The following is a 23,067-nucleotide window of genomic DNA, read 5'->3' as shown; positions in this document are numbered from 1 at the left end:
AGCAGCTGTGACTGCCCCTGGATCCACCTGGCAGTGCCCAAGGCCAGGCTGGACACTGGGACACCCTGGGACAGTGGACGGTGTCCCTGCCATGGCAGGGGTGGCACTGGGGGAGCTTTCAGGTTCCTCCCAACCCAAACTATTCCAGGATTTTGTGTTTGGTTTCCAACTCGGCTGACACACCCCGGGGGAAGGAAAGCCCCTGCCACATCCTGTGCAGTTCCTTTCAACCCCGTGCAACCTTCCCAAGCCTCTCAGAAGGAATCCAGCCCAAATTCCCACAGGCTCACAGCACCATTCCCAGTTTCACACGGAGCATTCCCCGCCCCAGGAAGCAGCACTCCCAGCCACAGCCCAGCCCAGGAGCTGTCACCTACCACGACCACTCCGTAGTGGATGTGTGCCAGGGTGAGGAATGCTGTCAGCAGGTACAGCAGGAGCGTTTCGCTGCCTGGAGCCAGCCCGGACACCACCAGGAGCAGCACGGCCGCGATGGGCAGCAGCATCCAGTTGAGGGGCTGGCACCGAGTGCTGCTCATCTGGCACACGATCAGCTGGCACTGAGGGGACAGGGACAGAGCCTGAGCCTGCTGTGGGCTCTGGGAGCCACAGCTGCTTGTCCCCAGAGCAGAGGGGATGGTCACTGGTGTGATCTGGCACACTGCCACCTGGGCTGGCACTGCTGGGGCACCTCCAGTGCTGGGGGCAGCTCTGGGCCCCTCCTGCCAGGAGAGACCTGGAGGGGCTGGAGCGTGTCCAGGGAAGGGAACGGAGCTCCAGGAGGGGCTGAGGGAGCTGGGAAGGGAATGGAGCCCCAGGAGGGGCTGGGGGAGCTGGGAAGGGAATGGAGCCCCAGGAGGGGCTGAGGGAGCTGGGAAGGGAATGGAGCCCCAGGAGGGGCTGGGGGAGCTGGGAAGGGAACGGAGCCCCAGGAGGGGCTGAGGGAGCTGGGAAGGGAATGGAGCCCCAGGAGGGGCTGAGGGAGCTGGGAAGGGAATGGAGCCCCAGGAGGGGCTGAGGGAGCTGGGAAGGGAATGGAGCCCCAGGAGGGGCTGAGGGAGCTGGGAAGGGAATGGAGCCCCAGGAGGGGCTGGGGGAGCTGGGAAGGGAATAGAGCCCCAGGAGGGGCTGGGGGAGCTGGGAAGGGAATGGAGCCCCAGGAGGGGCTGAGGGAGCTGGGAAGGGGCTCAGCCTGGAGAAAAGGAGGCTCAGGGGGACCTTGTGGCTCTGCACAACTCCTGACAGGAGGGGACAGCCAGGGGGGTCGGGCTCTGCTGCCAGGGAACAGGGACAGGACAAGGGGAAATGGCCTCAGGCTGGGCAGGGCAGGCTCAGGGTGGATATCAAGAAAATTCCTTCCTGGAAAAGGTTGTTCATCCCTGGCACGGGGGGAGTTTCCATCCCTGGAGGGATTTAAAAACCCTCTGGATGTGGCATCTGGGGACATGGAGCAGGGCTGACCTTGGCAGTGCTGGGGGACAGTTGGACTCCGTGGTCTCAGGGGGCTTTTCCAACCTTAACAACCCCATGATTCTACCATTATGCAGCTAAATTCAATTTTGACCAAAAATTTAGTCCTCCCATTTTATCCCCAAAAGGAGGCAGGAACTCCTTTCCCATCTGCACTTTGCTGCTCACAGCAACATGTGAAAACTCAATTTAACCAATTCTCCACTTCCTCAAGCATAAAGCAGAAGCTCTTACAGAGATGTTGGCAAAGGCTGTTCCAACCATGAAATAGAAGATCCTGGGCTGGACCTCCAGGATGTCAGTGGGGGACAGGAAGATCCAGGTGGTGCAGAGCAGGAACAGCAACACCGGGGACACCAGGGGCAGCAGGATTTCGTACACAGAGTGGTGCTTCAAGGTGTTATTTTTATAGGCCCTGAAACACAAGCAAAGAAATGAAAATAGATGGAATGACTGAGAAATCCCTGGTGCTGCCTGCAGGAAGTACCTGAAAGGGTTCCAAGAGAGCTGCAGAGGGACTGGAGTGACAGGACAAGGGGGAATGATTTCCTACAGCCAGAGTGCAGGGATGGATGAGATACTGGGAATTAGGAATTCTTGGCTGTGAGGGTGGTGAGACCCTGGCACAGGGTGCCCAGAGCAGCTGTGGCTGCCCCTGGATCCCTGGCAGTGCCCAAGGCCAGGCTGGACAGAGCTTGAAGCACCCTGGGACAGTGGGAGGTGTCCCTGCCCATGGCAGGGAGTGGCGCAGGATGAATTTTCCACCCCCTTCCCACCCAAACCCTCCTGGGATTCTAGAAAACTCACTTGTAGAAGTTGTACAGGCTCATGGGCAGGGTCACAGTGAGGGCACAGGCTGGAAGAGAAAAGTGCCACGTTAGTGCCCCAGGGCAGAGGGGACACCCCATGCACCCCGAACAGGAGGCTCTGCTTAAAGTTCCCTGCACCAAAAATAGCTCCTGGTGCCCCAGGAATAGCTCAGCACATTTGGAAGTAGCTGCTCCCAAGTCTGGCCCAAGAGCTGTAATTAAAAGTTAAAGTCTGCCGTAAGTTGAAGGCATTTCCATTTGAAAGGGCTGCGTTAAGGAGCTCGGTTTTGTGCTTTAAACAGTGACAAAGCTTAATTATAATACAACTCTAATGAGACATGAGTGCACACTCCTCAAATGACACACGGCTGGGCACAAGAGTTTTCACAGGAAAGGCTATTTGCTGTTTCTCTGACTGTGTGCAGACATTTCCAGTGGCCACGTTGCCAGAAAGTTGTCATTTAACTGGATAAATGATAGAAAGCACCCAAATAACTGAAAAATCCTGACCTAAATCAGAACCATCAACACTATCCATGATATTCCAGCAGAACTCCTTCCCTGTTTATCCAGAAGGTGTGTGAACAGAGCTGGAAATATTCCTGCTTTAATAACCCAGCTCCTCTCCCCCGTGTGGGAACTGGGCTCAATTTCTCATATGGGAAAAGCACATTCATTATTCATGTTAAGTCACACATCTGTCAGAGGAAAGCTGGGAACATCCGCCCGATAAAAGTGCAAGAAGTACATTTAACACACCAATTAACTCAAAATTAAGCAATTACAAAGAACACCTGAAGGGACACAGCAAATAAACTGAGCAGAACTTGTGATTTAGGCAAGTGGAACTGAACAACATCAGCTCAGCTCTACCCTTTGCAGTGGCTTATTTTCACTGACTGAGGAGAGCGAGGCCGGGCCTTTATTTCAATTTTATTACTATGATAATGATGTAATGTTCAGGTGGGCGGATGGAGGGCAGGATCCCCGAACAGCAGAGCTCCCACCCACCTCCATGGCTGCAACCTCCCTCCCACGCAGTGTTTGGGCTCTGGGGTGAGAGGGAGCCCCAGAGCAGCACAACAAAAGTGTCCTGACCCCTCCAAACCAGTCCAAAGCTGGGGAGGCTCCACTGTGAGCCAGGTCCCACCACCCCCTGCACACTGGGCTTTATCCCCTGGAAACTCTGGGTTTACCACACTGGTTTTACCCCCAGGCTCTCATTGAGGACAAACTAAGCTTCTCTGGAGTGAAGTCAGCCCAGGCAGAGCAGAGTTAAGTTCTCCAAAATAACTCTGCAGGAGACAACCCTGTTTTGAAATCCTGGGAAAGGTTTTCAGGCTGTGAGAACACCCTCAATTAGTCACTTCAACAACAGCCCGGGGCAGCAAACAGAGCAGTGTTAGCAGGTCATTAGCAGGGGGTTTGGGAAAAAGGTGCAGTTTAAAAGACAGGCTTCAACATGGAGTTTCTTACCAATAATCATTGCAGTGAATAGGTCTCTATATAAGAAATTAAACAGGAAAGGTGCATACCAGGCCTCAACTCCCACAAAGGCTGTCACTATGTAGACAATTGAAATGGTCTGAAAGAAAGCACAGGACAAGCAGGGGTGAGAAATGTGATGGGCAAGTCTGGCAGCACCTGGGCTGGCAGCACCACGCTTGTGCCAGGCAGCTCCAGGGAAAGGCAGCTCTAAGCCACGCCATGTTCAGTCCTACCCACCAGCAGGAAGGAGAAAAATAAAACAAATCCACAAATATCCCACGTTACCAGGTGTAGGAAGGGTGAGCTGCTGAGCAGGGATTGGATTGGGAAGTGCCCGTCCCCTGGGCTGGCACTGCTGGGGCACCTCCAGTGCTGGGGGCAGCTCTGGGCCCCTCCTGCCAGGAGAGACCTGGAGGGGCTGGAGCGTGTCCAGGGAAGGGAACGGAGCCCCAGGAGGGGCTGAGGGAGCTGGGAAGGGAACGGAGCCCCAGGAGGGGCTGAGGGAGCTGGGAAGGGAATGGAGCCCCAGGAGGGGCTGAGGGAGCTGGGAAGGGAATGGAGCCCCAGGAGGGGCTGGAGCGTGTCCAGGGAAGGGAACGGAGCCCCAGGAGGGGCTGAGGGAGCTGGGAAGGGAATGGAGCCCCAGGAGGGGCTGGGGGAGCTGGGAAGGGAATGGAGCCCCAGGAGGGGCTGAGGGAGCTGGGAAGGGAATGGAGCCCCAGGAGAGGCTGGGGGAGCTGGGAAGGGAATGGAGCCCCAGGAGGGGCTGAGGGAGCTGGGAAGGGAATGGAGCCCCAGGAGGGGCTGAGGGAGCTGGGAAGGGAATGGAGCCCCAGGAGAGGCTGGGGGAGCTGGGAAGGGAATGGAGCCCCAGGAGGGGCTGAGGGAGCTGGGAAGGGGCTCAGCCTGGAGAAAAGGAGGCTCAGGGGGACCTTGTGGCTCTGCACAACTCCTGACAGGAGGGGACAGCCAGGGGGGGTCGGGCTCTGCTGCCAGGGAGCAGGGACAGGACAAGGGGAAATGGCCTCAGGCTGGGCAGGGCAGGCTCAGGGTGGACAGCAGCAGGAATTTCTCCCTGGAAAGGGTGCTCAGGCCTTGGCAGGGGCTGCCCAGGAAGGTGGTGAAGTCACATCCTTGGAGGAATATAAAAACCACGTGGAAGTGGCACGTGGGGACGTGGGCCACTGGTGGCCTTGGCAGTGCTGAGGACATGGCTGGACTCGATGGTCTCAGAGGGTTTTTCCAACCTCACTGATTCCATGAGGAGTATATGAGCAGGAGCTGCAGGAGAGATGCCCGGGCACAGCCTTGAACTCTCGAGGTGACCACAGCACAGGTTTTACACAAGTTGCAGTGGCCCTGGAGGGGTCATTCAGGGACTCTTCCTTATCCATCTGCTGCTGGATTACAGGGAGAAGCTCACCAGGGCTATTTCAGCTTTAATAGTCCCCTGAAGCTGGGTGGAACACGCTGCTCTGCCCTCCACCCCTGCCTTTCTCCAGCAGGCAGCTCAAAGACCTGGGTTAAGCAACATTTTGGGAGAAAGGATCAGAGTACAGTCAGGGACCAGCTCTGGTCTCCTTGTAGCAGGAGAGGTGATTATTCCAATTAATGCAGCTGCATTAATTGAACTCTCCTTCCAACTTGTTGCATTTCCCACCCAGCATCTGACAAACCAGAAGATAAATAAATGGACATAAGATAATGAGTTATAAGGAAGAAGATTTTTAACAATGAGGGTGGCTGCCCAGAGAAGCCGTGGCTCCCCCATCCCTGGAAATGTCCAAGGCCAGGCTGGACAAAGCTTGGAGCATCCTGGGCTGGAGGAAGGCACTGCCAGCAATCCAGGTGAGCTGCCTCATCCCCAGGTCCCAGTTCTCTTCAGGAAGAGCTTCCTGCAGAGAATTCCTTAAGGAGGGATGGACACACCAACACCCCAAGGAGTCCATCACCATCAGTCTCAACACCCACTGCCCAAGGACCATGGTCTGGAGGGGCACCTCCCCAGGAATCTTTGCTCCAAGCCAATTACCTCTGCTGAATTTCTGACCCAGATCCTGGCAGTGCCAAAAGGCATCCCAAACTTCCAGGCTTTACCCACACTGGTGCCACGTAGGGAACTACACAAAGCAGCAATTCCAGGGGGCAAAACATGCAGGAACCAGGGAGAGGAGAGCCAAGGTCACGTCCATCCTCCAAGCCTTGCTTGTCATGGAGAGTCCATCTCCACGGACTGACTCCATGATTTACAAGGCTCTGGATCCACAGCACAACACCCCTCAGCGGGCAGCACTGCACCCAGCAGGCTCTCGGGGCGTCAACTCACCACCTGGCTGACGTCATATCCCCAGGGCAGGAAGAGAATCCCTGTGTTATACTTCTCCCAGTGGGAGAGGATGAAGGAAAACAAGACCACCCAGAGCAGGAGGTAGAGGACGAAGACGCTGACGCCGGTGGACCCCCGGCCGAAGGTGGAGTACACGGTGACCACAAAGTACACGCAGGCCCAGCTGTCCAGGCCGTGGTCAAAGAGCTCTCCCAGGGGGGTGCTGGAGTTGGTCCGGCGTGCCTGCTTCCCGTCAACGCCATCTGGGAAAAGGGAAAGGAACATGGATGATGTCACACTCTTCGAGGCAGGTCTTCTGAGCTCTCAGAGAAACTCATCACACCCGAGACAGCCCAGCTACCCCGAACGGCATGGAAGTAGCAGGATGGCTTCTGAGGCAGTGTTGGAAACAGAAAAAGGTTTAATAAAAGGCAAAATCACAAAGCTCTTACAGAGAAAAACTCAGCCAGGGGCAAGAGATCCTTGCTCCTGCTAAAACACCCCACAAAGTGATTATTTCCTTTGTTCTCTTCCTTTTCTAGTGAATTACTTAGGCGGGACCTTTTGGCCTCTGTCTAATCAGACAGCCCCAGGTCTGAGGTGAAGTCCAAAAGGTCCTATGAGGTGTCTTTTGTACCAAACTGGGAGAGAAACTTCTGGGCTTTTTGCCTTTTCAAGCAGACAAAGAATAATTTAGTCACTCCATCAAGAGGGGGCACGTTCCTACACATGGAGCTCTCCTGGACATCTCACACAAAGCAATGGGCCAGGGAACAGCAGCTTTCCCCACCTCCACCCTCATTCAGTGAGTGGGCTTCCCATCCCTGCTCCACGGGAGGGTGAAAAATGCATCAGTCTGATGAGATTATATTTATTTCCTTGTGTTTCCTTTATATTCTTTAAGGCAGCCTCTTCCTGTGCCTAAGGGAGGTCCCCCAAGAGGGACCTGGGACAAGGCATGGAGGGACAGGACACAGGGAATGGCTTCAGACTGGAAAAGGGGAAGTTTGGGTGGGATATTGGGAAGGAATTCTTGGCTGTGAGGGTGGTGAGGCTCTGGCACAGGCTGGCCAGAGAAGCTGTGGCTGCCCCTGGATCCCTGGAGTGTCCAAGGCCAGGTTGGAGCAAGCTGGTGTCAGATTAGGCATGTTTACACAGGCACGTTTTGTATGTTTACATACAAATATATACTATGTGAACCTTCTCTCAGACTTTCAAGAATTCTCTACAAATTAATTTCCCACATGTGGGATAGTGGGAAGTGTCCTTGCCCATAGCAGGGGGTAGAACTAGAGGATTCTGCAGGTCCTTTAAAACCCAAACCATTCTGGGATTCTCTGGTTATTTAAAGCAGACCCAAGACAGCGTTTCACAGTTCATCTCAAAGTCAGTTCCAGTATCCTCCTTTCCCATCAGATGCTCTGGGACACCTTCCTTGTCTCCACATTGCAAAGCAGCTCCCAGAAACTGCTCCCGGCAAGAGCACAGATTCTAACACTTCCCGTGGGCTCAGGGAGGGGACAACACAACCACAGCATGAGTGGGTGACCCTGAAAACTCTTACCTAACGTGTAGGCCATGAAGTTGAGGAGCCCCACCACGATCCACACGCCGTTTGGAACATGCTGGTGATCAGGAGCTGCAGGGATCAGACAGACCCGAGTCAGGACAGCTCAGGATGTGCTTCCAGAGGGTTTATTTTGGCCCAAGAGGCACAGCCACGAGGACACAAACAGTGAATCTGGGATGTGAGCTTTGCAGGATGTGATGGCAGCTCATGAAACCAGGTCAGGGAGGACTTTGCCTTCCAGGATGTATTTGTCCTTTGCTCCCAGCTCTCCAAAATCATGGGATCTGAGAACTGGGGCCAGCTCTGTAGTGCCACTGAGAACTGGGGCCAGTTCTGTAGTGCCACTGCAGGCCGTGGAAGTGTGTGCAGAGGACACTCCTCAGTCACTTGCTCACAGAGCATCAAGTGGAGCCTCTCTGATGTGGCAACTCCCTGCCCCCGCAGGAACATGCCAGGATTCCCCGCCCAGTCTCCAGTCCCATCCTGCCAATGGAAACAGAGCTCTTCCCTAATGGCACCTCCACCTCCTCCAGCACGGCTCTGTCAGCCAGCCAGCAGAGCTGGCTGCACCTAACCCCATACCCACGCTTGTGCATCAAGGTTTTGGGAACTGCCTGGCATCACACCTTCAAGTTCTCCTCTGGTGGACAATGTTTTATTTTGTATCGTGGGAAAAATTGAATGAACGTGATAGATTCGAGATACTATTCAAAATAAAAACTGTTTTGGGACTTTGAGCATGCTGATTGATACCCACAGTGTGTTGGTTGTGGTAGAAGCAGAGTAACAGTCCGTTCTTCTTGTCCAGCACCTTTCTCCCCTGTTAATATTTACTTCCTAACGGATATCAGGATAGGCTGCAATCAGGGAGCCCAAAGGGGCACTGGAGAAGGGCAGGAAGAGGCATGGATGCTTGGCAGCAGGAGGGCACGGGGAGGTCTCCTGGGGGGAACAGTGATCCCGTGAAATGCCACCTCCTGTTTCCTCAGGGCAGCAGGATGGTGCCCTTCCAGCAGCAAAGGGAGGGAGGGAGGGAGGGAGGGCATCACGTCTGCAGAGCCATCCAAGGAAGAGGGAAGGCGCAAAATTCTGGAGCAGCACCAGGGGAAGTTCTCTCTCCAAGCAGGACATGCAAAACATGTATGTGAAAGGGTGCCAAGCCATGAGCTTCTCCATCCTTCCAAAGCCAATTTTTGAGAGGCTGGGAGAGTTGGGGATGGCCAGCCTGGAGAAGGGGAGGCTCCAGGGAACTCTTAGAGGCCTTTCCAGGGCCTAAAGGGCCTCCAGGAGAGATGGAGAGGGTGGGAGAAGGGCCTGGATGGACAGGACAAGGGGGGAGTTGCTTCCCACTGCCAGAGGGCAGGGATGGATGGTGTACTGGGGCTTGGAGCAACCTGGGATAGTGGAAGGTGTCCCTGCCTCTGGCAGGAGGTGGCACTGGATGGGCTTTAAAGTCCCTTCAACCCAAACCATTCTGGGATTCCATAATTCTGGATGTCTGACGTGCTGGGGGTTTTCACCTCGAGCTACTGACAGCTTTTGTTCTCATGGCTCAGGGACCTTAACAGCCCAAACCCTGTCCAACAGCCACAGATGCCACCTGAGCCTTCAGCAGCTTTGATTTGTCTAGCAATAAAGGCAATCCCAAGAAACCAGGATTTCTGCCATGTAACTGTGTTTTGATGATGGGTTCATTTTAGAAGAACTACACAAACTCTGCTGAGCAACCTAAACCAGACCTGGCAGGGTCAAAGGGAGAGAAAAACACAGAGGAGAAGCTCCTGAGAATTATCACACTGCATTAATCCTTTCCCTGGGACTCCTCCATGTGCAAAGGAACACGAATGAACTATTGGATTCACAGACAGATTAACATGGGGGCTGTTAGAAAGTTTAAAGCTGTGAATGGTGAAGCTCAGGAAGAGGATTTGGCCTTGTTAGTCTGATGTGGTGGTGGTTTTGCCAAGAGGGGAACGAGCTGGGATGTGAAAAACAAGGCTCTGCCTGCTGATTTCAGGGAAGCAGCACTTCCTAACATTTTCCTGTTAGATTTTCAAATGAGGGCACTGGATTGTTTGCTCTGCGGGCAGAGCCAATTCCAATCCAAGATTCCAGCTGTCTCCTCCTCCCCTGTCCCACCTGCTGCCAGCCAGGAGCACCTTTCCTTGGCAGCTGGAGGGAAGGTGTCACACCCTGCAAGTCCTTGTCACAAAACCCAGCGAGTTCAATCCCCTCCTCTGTCCCAGCCACTTTGGGAAGGCCCAGACCCAGAGGCCTCACCAATTCCCAGCAGAGGAGGTGACAGATTTCCCATCTGACCAGGAACATGCAGCCTTACCAGAAGCATAAAAGTCAGGGTCGAAGTATGCCATGAGGAAGAAGTTGAAGACAAGCAGCAGGAAGCCAGAGAACGTTATCAAATTTGGGGCCAGCCAGGTAGGGAAGATCTATGGGAAAGCAGCAAAAGAACAGATGAACTCATTAAAACATGGACTGAGGAGCAGGTGCTGCTCCAGCCATGGTTGCACCGTCTGTGTGTTAGACAACACTGCCAGGAGCACCCGGAGCATCCCGGGGCAGCAGGAAGCGTGGGGCTGGGATGCAGGCATTCAGGGATTCGGGGCAGGCTGCAGGCAGCCCCTCACTCATTAGTGGCACCACAAACGAAGCAGCTGATGGTGTTACAGAGCTGACCTGGGCTGTGCTGTCCCACTCTGGGACAGGGGCTCACCTTCACAACGGCGTTCCAGAAGGGATGCATGACGTACAGGGACAGGGGGTTGCTGTCCACGGCGCTGTACTGGGAAAGGGAAACAAAACCCAGCAGTTAGGGAGGGCTCCAGCAACCTGCAGAAACAGCCAGACATCTGGAATCTTCTGAGCCCCATCCTGTGTGGAACCCCCACGGGACTCCTGATGTACCCCCCCACCCTTTGGAAATGCCAGCTCCAGCTCTCCGAGTGGACACAGGCAAGGAGCAAAATGCTGATCCTTCCAAGTGCTTCCAACTGCTCTGCCCCAGCTGGATGAGGAGAAATGCCGTGGGTCCTACCCCTCAACAGTGCCATCTGTCACCTTTGGAAATGCCAGCTCCAGCTCTCCGAGTGGACACAGGCAAGGAGCAAAATGCTGATCCTTCCAAGTGCTTCCAACTGCTCTGCCCCAGCTGGATGAGGAGAAATGCCGTGGGTCCTACCCCTCAACAGTGCCATCTGTCACCTTTGGAAATGCCAGCTCCAGCTCTCCGAGTGGACACAGGCAAGGAGCAAAATGCTGATCCTTCCAAGTGCTTCCAACTGCTCTGCCCCAGCTGGATGAGGAGAAATGCCGTGGGTCCTACCCCTCAACAGTGCCATCTGTCACCTTTGGAAATGCCAGCTCCAGCTCTCCGAGTGGACACAGGCAAGGAGCAAAATGCTGATCCTTCCAAGTGCTTCCAACTGCTCTGCCCCAGCTGGATGAGGAGAAATGCCGTGGGTCCTATCCCTCAACAGTGCCATCTGTCACCTACTCTGCTGTGACCCCTGTGTTCCCTTGCTGGTCCCACTTCCAGCAGTGGGACTGGGAGCCCCTCAAGCAGGATGGGTCTCAGAGGGCCCCTCTCCACTGAGGAGCTGAGATTTCACCAGAGGCAGCTTTGGGAATGGGGAGGGAGAGCTCTTACCCCTCATCCCATCACTTTCACAACATCTGAGTTGCTCGGGGTGTGTTTGTGGTGGGGGAAATAAAAATAGAAATAGAAATCAAAGATCCAGACAAGGCATGAAACAACTTCCAGATAGAAAGTTAAAATTTGACATCACTTGGCTCTCGAGAGCAGCATGAGCCGATATCTGCTCCCACAGCCCCTTCCAAACACAGATTACCCTGGCTAAAGTCCTCTTCTCCCAGGAACACTTTGATAAGAATCCCAAGAACAATTCCACAGGCTACCAAACTCCTGGGCTCACATGCTCAGTGCTGGGCTGGGCAGAACGTGCTGCTCACCCACCTGCTTGGGTACAGCACCCCCAGCTCCAGCACAGGCACCTGCCTGAGTCCAGTCCCAAACACAGTATCCCACAGTGGTTTGTGTGGGAAGGGACCTTCCAGAAACTCCAGTGCCAGCCCCTGCCATGGGCAGGGACACCTTCCACTGTCCCAGGCTGCTCCCAGCCCCATCCAACCTGGACTTGGGCACTGCCAGGGATCTTCCAGCGGCAGCCACAGCTGCTCTGGGCACCCTGTGCCAGGGCCTCACTCCCTCACAGCCAAGAATTCCTAATTTCCAATATCCCACCCAAATCCCTTTTCCACTTTGAAGCCATTCCCTGGGTCCTGTCCCTCCAGGCCTTGTCCCCAGTCCCTCTGCAGCTCTCCTGGAGCCCCTCCAGGCCCTGCCAGGGGCTCTGAGCTCTCCCTGGATCCTTCTCCTCTCCAGGTGAGCAGCCCCAGCTCTCCCAGCCTGGCTTCAGCCCTGGAGCAGCTCCGGGGCCTCCTCTGGGCTCTCTCCAGCAGGTACCAAATTTGGTTTGGTTGGTAAAAGGAAACCCCTCAGCAAAGAGCAGCTCCAGGTCATCCCCCCCAGCCCATGGCCTTGAACCAGCCCTTGCCATTGCACCCATGGATTGCTCCAGCCTGTTCCTCTCCTTGTCTACATTCCCCACTTTTCCCTGGAAGCAGAGAAGTGGTGGGAAAGGGCAAAGCAACACCCCCCAAAACAGGCACCAGGACCAAGAAGGAGCACCAGGTCTCACGGGGTTCCCGTCTTACAGCATTTGCTCCCACCTGGGTGAATCCCATCCTTGGCAAGGATTTCTGTACCCCCTCCCAGCCCTTCCCTGCCCTCCCTGTGCAGGGTCACTCCATCTCCCTGGGATTCAGCCCCAGAGGTTGTGTCCCCACAGGAGCAGCAGAGCAAGAAGCAACAAACCCCGAAGCCATTGGAGTCGACTCTAAGCCACAAAGAATTTCCATCTCAGCTTAATGCAATTTTGGGGGGCAGAATTCCAAGTGCTTTACAAGATAATAGGATTTGAAGCACCAGTTAGGGGAGGAGGAGAGACTGATTTAATCTCATTATCCCCAAAACAGCCTGGAACAAGAAAACAGATGCAAGGCTTGGAGCAAGGCAGGGGAAGAGCTCCAGAGCCTCCGTGCCCATGCTTGGAAGGTACCTCAGGGAAGTTTCACCAGGCCATGGCTTGGGAAATTTTCCTCTCTCCCTGCAAGGACTGGGGATAATATTCAATAAACAGCTTTTCCCCATGGCCACACATGTTCCCACCTTGTTTGCAGAACTCAAAGAGCTGGGAAGAGCCTGTTCTTGGAGAAAGGGCAGCTGCTCTGCAGAGGTTTGCTGATGCAACCATGGAATCATGGAATATCCTGGGTTGGAAGGGACCCACAGGGATCATGGAGTCCAACTGCTGTCCCTGCACAGACTCCCAACAGTCCCACCCTGGGCATCCCTGGCAGTGCTGTCCAAACCCTCCTGGAGCTCTGGCAGCCTCGGGGCCCTGCAGTGCCCAGCACCTTCTGGGGGAAGAACCTTTCCCAATATCCAGCCTAAACCTCCCTGACACAGCTCCAGCTCTCCCCTCAGGCTCTTCTCCAGCTGAACAAGCCAAGTGCCCTCAGCCACTCCCTGCGTGGCCCCTCCAGACCCTTCCCCATCGGGTCTGTGCCCCTCTGGATGCTCTCCCACAGCTTTAGATCCTTTCTATGCCCCCCAGCTCCTGTCAGGCTCCAGCCAGGACACTTCTCTGTGTGCTGAGCAAGGCCAGCCGTGCTGTGCCCACTCTGGGGACACCCCGTGGCACAGGGACAGAACCAGGGCTGGCTCTGGTGCCAGGCTGGCTGCCACCCTTGGGGACAGCACTCTGGACAGCCAGGACACGGCTGCCTGCCCGGGACAGCTGCTCCCAGAATACCAATGAGCTGCCAGGCATCTTCAGGGACAGATCCCAAGAGCATGTTGGCCTTGCCCAGCCTCCTCCAGCTGCTTTTTCCTTTTTCCTAAGGTCTTCCTTACAAACATTACTGAAGTTGTCCCTTCCACCTCTTCACATATGAAGCCCCCAAACCCAGCAGTGTTTGAGCCTGGTACTGGTTCCATCATTCCCTCACCTCATCCTCACTGGAAATCTGGTCACCTTCTGCATTTTGGATCTCCACACACTGGTCTCACATCACTCTGTAAGTCCTTCTTCTATCATAACCACTGATTCCCACCAGCCTGGACTCTGGATTTCTGCCCCTTTTTCAGGGAAAGAAGGTTAAAGGAAAAGGAGAAGTGCCCAGAAGGAATTTCATACACCCCAGAGTCTCCTTCCCAAAGCAGGCATTTGTAAAGGGCTCTGTCTCTAAAACAGCTCCATGTTCACAGACACGGCTTCTCCTCAAGGCTGCAGGGAGGAGCCAACCAGCCCAGACAGCTCCCTCGGGACTGGGGTCAGAACTCCTCAGGGAAAGAGCAAAACCAGCAGCCACAATCACTGGCAGCACGCAGGAGCCTCCTGTCCATGCCAGGATGGCTCCAGGGAGCCACAGGCACCCCAAGAGTTGGGGACAGGCCCGGTGGCTGTGGTGCCATCGCAGACGAGCTGGCTGGCGTCGTTACGGGATTTACAGACACAAATGGCTTGTATGGCTTCAACCCAACATTAATCCTGCAACCAGGACACCTCTGGGAGATCCAACTGTGTGTCCAAAGAGGAAAAAAAATACAGATTTATAGCCCAGATTCTACTAATGGTCTTCCTGTCCCGGAATAAACAATTCTGCTTTGAAGTCATCTGGTTACCCGGAGCCAGCAGCAGACCAAGCGCTGCCACAGAATCCTGGAGTACCCTGAGTTGGGAGGGACCCACATGGGTCAGCAAGTCCAGCTCCTGGCCCTGCAGAGGACGTGCCAAGAATCCCACCATGTGCCTGGTGGGATTCACACCATCAGCACTGTCTGGGCCCAGCGGTGTTGGGGTGTGACACCCAGGAGGGCTGGGGCAGCACAGCACTGGTGGCACCTGTGCTGAGGACAGCAAACAAGGATGGATTTGCACATCCCATCTTGTTCCCAGGTGCTCCAGGTGGGATCAGGGCACTCAGCAGAGCAGCTCCAGCAAGTCCACGAGGCTGCTCCCCACAAATCTCCTTAAATACAAAGAGGGCACAAGGCTAAGAACCTTCTCCCCTCAGGCTCAAGATAAGGCAGGAGGCTGAAAACTCAACCAATCCCAGCAAATGGAAGTGAGCAGAACCATGCCAGGCAAAACAAGGCACGTTTGCCCTATGCCCACCCTTGGCCAGCGTGTGAGGAGTCACCTTGCCCTGTAATGGTACTGATTAACTCGAGCCCTGTTTGCCTTTCCCAAGGTCACTTCTCAGCTGGCACCAGAAGGGAGCGTGCAGGCAGTGGAGAGCTGCACCCACCACGAGCCCGTGGGTTTGGCTCCCACCGGGAAGCTGCAGGAAGGATGTGGATGTCCTGGCTGTGTGTCCCAGCTCAGCAGCTTCAGCGTGTCCCTCCTCCTGCCTGGGTTTCACTGTGCAGGGTTCAGACATCCAGCAATGAAGGATGCTCCAAAACACAGCATTAAGTCACAGAATCACTGAGGCTGGAAAAGTCCTCTCTGAACATCGAGTCCAACCATCCTCTGGCACCACCAAGGCCACCACTGTCCCATGTCCCCTGGTGCCACATCCACAGGGCTTTTAAATCCCTCCAGGGATGGAGACTTCACTCCTGCCCTGGGCAGCTGTGCTAGGGATGGACAGCCCTTTCCAGGTGGGAATTGTTCCCAATATCCACCCTGAGCCTGCCCTGGCCCAGCCTGAGGCCATTTCCCCTTGTCCTGTCCCTGTTCCCTGGCAGCAGAGCCCGACCCCCCTGGCTGTCCCCTCCTGTCAGGAGTTGTGCAGAGCCACAAGGTCCCCCCTGAGCCTCCTTTTCTCCAGGCTGAGCCCCTTCCCAGCTCCCCCAGCCCCTCCTGGGGCTCCATTCCCTTCCCAGCTCCCCCAGCCCCTCCTGGGGCTCCATTCCCTTCCCAGCTCCGTTCCCTTCCCTGGACACGCTCCAGCTCCTCCAGGCCTCTCTTGTTGGCAGGAGCCCAGGAGTGAACACCTGCAGGGTCCCAGCAAGGCCAGAGCCCCATTCCACAATAAGGAACTGCCACACTCAGCAGAAGCCTCCCTCCTGCTCCCCAAGTCCCACAGCACGTGCTAATTCCTTGGGAAAACCACATTCCTGCCCTGCCAACACACTCTGGTATTCACAGCCTTGCTTCTCAGACACCAGCTGGGAGATTCACAGAATCTCAGATTGCTTTGGATTGAATGGACCTTAAAGCTCATCCAGTGCCACCCCCTGCCACGGCAGAGACACCTTCCCCTGTCCCAGGGTGCTCCAAGCCCTGGCCAGCCTGGCCTTGGACATTTCCAGGGATCCAGGGGCAGCCACAGCTGCTCTGGGCACCCTGTGCCAGGGCCTGCCCACCCTGCCAGGGTAGAATTCAGTGCAGTCCCTCCCTCCAGCACAGCAGCCCAAGGTGGGACACTCAGCAGGCTGTGGCTCTGTCCTGGCACTGGAATCACCCTGGGGAGGGACGGAGCTGGCCAAGTCCTGACCCCATCCCACTGTTGTGTTGGCGCAGGAGAAGTCATTTCCCCACGGATACATCAACACTTGATGTTGATGGCAGGCTTTGCAAGCAGCCTGCCAATTCCAGCTGCATCCAGGAGCTCTCTCAGTTTGGGAGCATCAAATATCCGTGAATATGGGTCAGCACTGCTTCTGCTGCAGTGAGAGGTGATCAGCTGAACAGGGCTGCACAGATGGTGAGCTCAGGGATGATGAGCCTTCAGGGATGCAGGTAGGAGAGGATCAGCAGTCCTCTGGAGGATTGCAGTGAACCTCTGGAGTGGCAATGAACCTCTGGAGTGGCAATGGAGGGATCAGAGAGGTGATTCAGGGGAGGGAGGAGAAAAGGTAAGAGTCTAAAATGCAGGAACAGGAAACTTGTTACAGTAACGCAGGGACAGCCAGAATTTCCTATGTTGCCAGAGCTGGTTTGGGCTTCAAAAAATAGAGGGGACAAACCTGAGAGGGGGATCAGACCAGCTCTGTGTGCCCAAGGAGAGCAGGAGGGACCAGGAGAGCAAGGCAGTGACAGCAGAGAAGGCAGCAGTCTCTCACCACCCCCAGACTTCCACACCCCTGTGCTCTCCCCAAGGGCATATCCCAAAACCTGCTTCCTGCGGGGTCAGCGAGCTGCTCTGGCACCTCCAGGCTGGGATGCTCCTCACAGAGGCTATGAGCCTTCAGGGGGATCAAACATTGGCAAGACCTCAGCCCCTCTGGAGAACTGGATTTGATCCCAACCCACCAAGCACGAGACCAGGACAGAGGGAATGGCCTTAAGCTCAAGGAGGGAAGGAATTATTCCCTTTGAGGGTGAGGAGGCCCTGGCACAGGCTGCCCAGAGAAGCTGTGGCTGCCCCTGGATCCCTGGCAGTGCCCAAGGCCAGGCTTGGAGCACCCTGGCACAGTGGAAGGTGTCCCTGCCCCTAGCAGGGAGGTTGGAATTAAGTGATCTTTAAGTTACTTCCCATCCAAACCAGTCTGGAATTCTGTGACAATGCACAAGTCAGTGGAAGAAAAGAGAATTTCTTACAATCCCTAGAAAAAGAAATCAACTTGAACTTTTCTATTCAAGGAAGCCATAAGCCCAGACACATCAGGAGATGATTCCAGGTAAAGCAAGGCACTGCAGGCAAGAAGGGGCAATGCTACCCCCCATGTTTTAATGTTTTTCAAAGGTTTTAACCTTTTTTCCAAAGCACATTTCTGCCTCTCTCTCATCCTGCCTCTCCACAAAGAAGAAATTCACAATTAACAGGAAAAAACCCACACTAGACATTCAGTTTTGTGCAAGATGTGAAGCAGAGAGAGTCGGCTCACTGACACAACCCCTTGTAACATGGCCACTTTTGGAGCCAGCCACGGGAAGTGAAACTTGAATTTCCACAATGCCCTCCCAGTGCTCTTCCAAACCCTCTGGAAAGCCAAAGACTTGCTGTTCATCAGCAATGAGTAACTTTGCTGATGGAATTCCCTGTAGCCAAGACTCAACAGACACCAGTAAACATTGCAGCAATCTTTCAGTGCAATTAAAGAACCCCAAGATGGGCTGACAAGCAGCCCACGCTCTGTTTAAGTGATGGCTCTGCACACCTTGCAACACTCAAGGCACGAGCTGGGACCCAGCTCTGCTTTGCCTGCCGAGGAGAGAGTGCTGGAAAAGCCACACAGCCAAAGGCACCAGCACTTGTCAGCAAGGCTTAGCACTTGTCACCACTTCAAATGCTCCTTCCTCTCCACAGGCCTGTGGCTGCTCATCGTGGCACCTCTGTGCCCACACTGACAGCTGGGATTGGCAATGCAGCTTCCTGCTGCTGCCCTGTGCTCACATCCATGAGAAAGGCACCTGCTTTTAGCAGATGTCCCCAGCCACCAGCTGGGAACAGCAACCTCCTGCTTCAGGATGTGTGCAGCAGGAGTTGCGGCCTTCACCTGCACCTCAAGGGAAGAGCCCAGAGGGTTCCTGTAGTGGGACAGGACCAGGAATCCAGGAAGATGGACAGCAGCTCGCTGTGTGTGCTGGCACATGGAAGCCCCCAGTCCTGGGCTGATCCCCCAGTGTGGGCAGCAGGGGAGGGGGCATTCAGCCCCTGTGCCCAGGTGAGAGCCCACCTGCAGAGCTGCCCCAGCCCTGGAGATTCCAACAGCACAAGGACCTGGAGCTGCTGGAGAGAGCCCAGAGGAGGCACCAGAGCTGCTCCAGGGCTGGAGCCAGGCTGGGAGAGCTGGGGCTGCTCACCTGGAGAGGAGAAGGATCCAGGGAGAGCTCAGAGCCCCTGGCAGGGCCTGAAGGGGCTCCAGGAGAGCTGCAGAGGGACTGGGGACAAGGCCTGGAGGGACAGGACCCCAGGGGAATGGCTCCCAGTGCCAGAGGGCAGGGCTGGATGGGAGATTGGGAAGGAATATTCCCTGGGAGGGTGGTGAGGCCCTGGCACAGGATGCCCAGAGCAGCTGTGGCTGTTCCATCCCTGGAAGTGTCCAGGGGAGGTGTGGCAGCCAATACAGCCACAAGCTGCCTGTGCCTGGGCCAGTCATTGCCTCACACGAAAACCCACAAAGGTTTGAAGTTCCTCCTGGAAACCCTGCAGGACCCCACTGGGGACTGCAGGTGCAGTAGGTCCTGACCACAAAGAGCTTCATCACCACCGCTCTGTGGCTAAAACAAGCGAGTTTGGGAATCCCCCACCAAAACATGCTTCAATACCTTTGACACCCTGTAGAGCAAAGGCCACTGCTCAGAAACCAGCAGCAGCTCAGCAGCAGTTGCAGGGCTGCTCTGATTGAAGAGATGTAAACACAGCCAGAGCAAGTCCTGGGAGTGGCACCAGCTCATCACTCATCAAAACCCTCCAGCACGTCAGTAGTGTCTCTAGAAAGCAGCATAAATCCCTTCCCCTCATCTCATCGCTTAGCACAGGGGAAAAGCTCGGCCAAGGCTCGTGAGCTGAGTCGCTCCCAGTTAATCCATAAGCACTGCCGCTGTCTCCTCCAACCACGAGAGCTGCAAGGGACACACCAAGCTGGGCAGTGGTTCAAACCCCTGAATTTAATCACAGAAAATGAGAAGGAAGAAGAAAAACCACCTCTGACTTGGAAATTACAGAGTCTAGGAGGTGCTCAGCAGGTGCCAGGCAGCACCTCGGGAAGCTGCATGTGTTTAAAGGCAGGCACACACCCCGGCTGTCTCAGAGCAATTAAAAGAGCCCTTGGGGAAGGAGTTAAGTGATTCCAGAGCTGGGCTCAAAGGCTTCCCCTCCTTCTCACCCCTCCTGCTAAGGAGAAGCCGAGCTGGCAGGCTGGGGGGTGGCAATTAATCACTGTGGCCTTGAGCCTCACAGCCACAGCCCAGCAGCAAAACGCTTCCCTTCCTGCTTCCCTTCCTGCTTCTCTTGCTCCCAGTGCTGTTGTTCCATTGGTCTGAGCTGCCATCGGTGTTTCTGAACACCCTGCAGAGATCTCTTCAGGGCTCCCGTTTGCAGAGCAGCCTGGAAAATCCTGCCAGGAACAGCTTCCAGCCATCTGCTTCCCACAGCACAGCATCTGCAGCCCCGGCTCCCCGTGGCACTCCAAGTCTGGAGGAATGGGATTTCTGGATGAGGGGCAGAGCACCCCTCTTCTTCAGGGCACAGATGGGACCAGCAGCTGGGTTCCCACCTGGAAGATGGGTGCAGGAAAGGGAAGAGAGCATCCAGAAGGAAAATGCTTTCCACAATAAATTGCAATCCCTGAAGCCTGACCCTTGGGTGCATTCAGTGCCCCAGGTCTCCGAGCTCTCCTCTGAACATCCTTTCCATCTAACACTGGAAATGAGGAATAGAGTTGTTTTCCTGTAAGAAAACCCTTTAAGAACTTGAATAATCAAACGTGGGAAGGATTTTCTACAGATGGGGCCTGCCAATCACATGGATCAGAGGCCCATTTGCTGCTCCCCCACCCGGGATTCCCACCATCCAAATGAATGTAGTATCCACACTTTTCCCTCCTTAGAGTGTCAGCTCTAATAAACAGCATTTCAAAGGGCACCTTTAGGTCCCTTAAGGCCACCACCAGCTCCTGCTCAGACACAAGGACACAGAATGGAAGGGTTTGAGGGTTTTTGGAGCAGCAGCTTTGCTATGAAAGGTCCTTCCCAAGCTTCATTTGAGTTTCCTCTTGCTGAACGCACGCTGGTTTCCAGAAGCTTCTGGGGCGAACCACCAGCGTGGTCCACCTTTGGACTCAAAAATGACACGTGTCATCACCTTCCCTCTCCACTTCTCCTGTGCCTCAGGTAAGGAGTGGCATTCCCCGCCTCCTCCTTCACTGGCATTTGCCCCAGACCAAGATCCCTGAGGATAAGATCCCAGGAATGCCCGAGGCCCACGTGGAATCATGACAAATCCTTGTACTTGTGCTTCCACCCAGCTCTCACCCGGGGAGGAAACCAGGGGAGCAGACACCCACGTGCAGCCAGAGCCTCCTGCACAACACTTGTCACCCCAGCACCTTCCCTGCTCCTACGGGACCTGGATCAAAGAGCCACACAGGGATCACGGCCCCAGGAGTCGTCACCAGTGGCTCCATCACACCAGAGACACCGGCAGAGGACAGGATCCCTTGGGGTAGAGCTGGGCCACACGGAATCACAAGCAGCTCAGACCAGGCTGGGAGAGAAAAGGCTACAGAGAAGGCAGGGCACGTGACTGGAATACGGAAAGATGGGGACAAACCATCAGAGCTGGCTGCAACTGCCAAGGACACGTGAAGCTGCAGAGCTGTGTCCTCACTCAGAATCATCAAATCCCAGAATGGTTTGGTTGGGAAGAGACCTCAGAGCCCACCCAGGGCCACCCCTGCCATGGCAGGGACACCTGCCACTGTCCCAGGTGCTCCAATCCCCAATGTCCAACCTGGCCTTGGGCACTGCCAGGGATCCAGGGGCAGCCACAGCTGTGCCAGGGCCCACCCATCCTCACAGGGAACAATTCCTAATTCCCAGTATCCCATCCAGCCCCGCCCTCTGGCAGTGGGAAGCCATTCCCTGTGTCCAGTCCCTCCAGACCCATGTCCAAAGTCCCTCTCCAGCAGAGGAAGCAAAGCAGAACAGACACCCCTGTGACACTCCTGAGGGCCCTTTTCCCCCCTCTCCCATACATTTACAGAAGGAGGTTGCTCAGAAGCTGGCCACAAGGCCATCAGCAGACAGCTGTTAAGAACTTGACCTCTGGCATCCAACTGCAAGTTTCCACTCAGAAATAGAAGTGCCTGGCTGCAGCTCTCTTGGCAGGGGACACCCCACACCTGACAGTAACAGAGCGCTGGGGTTTGGCAGAGGGCGTTCAACACCCAACCAGAGCAGGGAGCCTGGACTGCTTTTCCCTTGGGAGGTGGACACACAAATCCTGCTCCACGGCCTCAAAACAAGCACTGGAGTTTGGATATTGTGACCTCCAGCCTGTCAGGACCAGCTGTCACCTGGGCCGGCTGACAAGTCACAGGTGCTGCAGCAGACAGACACAGCTGGCATTAGTCCGGCCTCAGGGAAGCCTCAGCAGCTGCCAGGCAGGGCTGGGACACGTCGCCTACAGAGCAAGGATTTGCTCCCTCCTGTCCCCGTTTAGCTGAGCCTGTCTCCAGAGGGATATTCCCACAGAATTCCCTGCTGCAGGAGTGTTACAGGCACAGAATGCCAGGATCACTGAGGTTGGAAAAGACCTCCCAGACCCTTGAGTCCAGCCTGTGACTGATCCTCACCTTGCCACCAGCGCAGGGCACTCAGTGCCACATCCAGGCCTTCCTTGGACATGTCCAGGGATGAGACTCCACCATGTCTCTGGGCAGCCCCTGCCAAGGCCTGAGCACCCTTTCCAGGGAGAAATTCCTGCTGCTGTCCACTCTGAGCCTGCCCTGCCCAGCCTGAGGCCATTTCCCCTTGTCCTGTCCCTGTTCCCTGGCAGCAGAGCCCGACCCCCCCTGGCTGTCCCCTCCTGTCAGGAGTTGTGCAGAGCCACAAGGTCCCCCTGAGCCTCCTTTTCTCCAGGCTGAGCCCCTTCCCAGCTCCCTCAGCCCCTCCTGGGGCTCCATTCCCTTCCCAGCTCCCTCAGCCCCTCCTGGGGCTCCATTCCCTTCCCAGCTCCCTCAGCCCCTCCTGGGGCTCCATTCCCTTCCCAGCTCCCTCAGCCCCTCCTGGGGCTCCATTCCCTTCCCAGCTCCCTCAGCCCCTCCTGGGGCTCCATTCCCTTCCCAGCTCCCTCAGCCCCTCCTGGGGCTCCGTTCCCTTCCCAGCTCCCCCAGCCCCTCCTGGGGCTCCGTTCCCTTCCCAGCTCCCCCAGCCCCTCCTGGGGCTCCGTTCCCTTCCCAGCTCCCTCAGCCCCTCCTGGGGCTCCGTTCCCTTCCCAGCTCCCTCAGCCCCTCCTGGGGCTCCGTTCCCTTCCCAGCTCCCCCAGCCCCTCCTGGGGCTCCGTTCCCTTCCCAGCTCCCTCAGCCCCTCCTGGGGCTCCGTTCCCTTCCCAGCTCCCTCAGCCCCTCCTGGGGCTCCGTTCCCTTCCCAGCTCCCTCAGCCCCTCCTGGGGCTCCGTTCCCTTCCCAGCTCCCCCAGCCCCTCCTGGGGCTCCGTTCCCTTCCCAGCTCCCTCAGCCCCTCCTGGGGCTCCGTTCCCTTCCCAGCTCCCTCAGCCCCTCCTGGGGCTCCGTTCCCTTCCCAGCTCCCCCAGCCCCTCCTGGGGCTCCGTTCCCTTCCCAGCTCCCCCAGCCCCTCCTGGGGCTCCGTTCCCTTCCCAGCTCCCCCAGCCCCTCCTGGGGCTCCGTTC

At 55.9% G+C, this 23,067-nt stretch overlaps 1 protein-coding gene across 2 annotated transcripts in view; it reads right to left on the bottom strand.

Annotated features, from left to right (window-relative positions):
- The window catches only part of SELENOI (selenoprotein I), a 32,312-nt gene that overhangs the window by 5,426 nt on the left and 3,819 nt on the right, over positions 1–23,067 (bottom strand). For both annotated transcript variants that reach the window (XM_068183118.1, XM_068183119.1), the window contains exons 2-9: positions 10,395–10,463; positions 10,002–10,110; positions 7,658–7,732; positions 6,094–6,356; positions 3,756–3,864; positions 2,278–2,326; positions 1,705–1,885; positions 378–560 (exon numbers count right to left, since the gene is read on the bottom strand). In XM_068183118.1, coding sequence (XP_068039219.1) covers positions 378–560; positions 1,705–1,885; positions 2,278–2,326; positions 3,756–3,864; positions 6,094–6,356; positions 7,658–7,732; positions 10,002–10,110; positions 10,395–10,463 — 1,038 coding nt within the window. The remainder of the gene's footprint in view (positions 1–377; positions 561–1,704; positions 1,886–2,277; positions 2,327–3,755; positions 3,865–6,093; positions 6,357–7,657; positions 7,733–10,001; positions 10,111–10,394; positions 10,464–23,067) is intronic.

This window comes from Anomalospiza imberbis, chromosome 3 (assembly GCF_031753505.1).
Source record: "Anomalospiza imberbis isolate Cuckoo-Finch-1a 21T00152 chromosome 3, ASM3175350v1, whole genome shotgun sequence".
Lineage (NCBI taxonomy): Eukaryota > Metazoa > Chordata > Aves > Passeriformes > Viduidae > Anomalospiza > Anomalospiza imberbis.
This window is presented reverse-complemented; position numbering and strand designations above follow the sequence as displayed.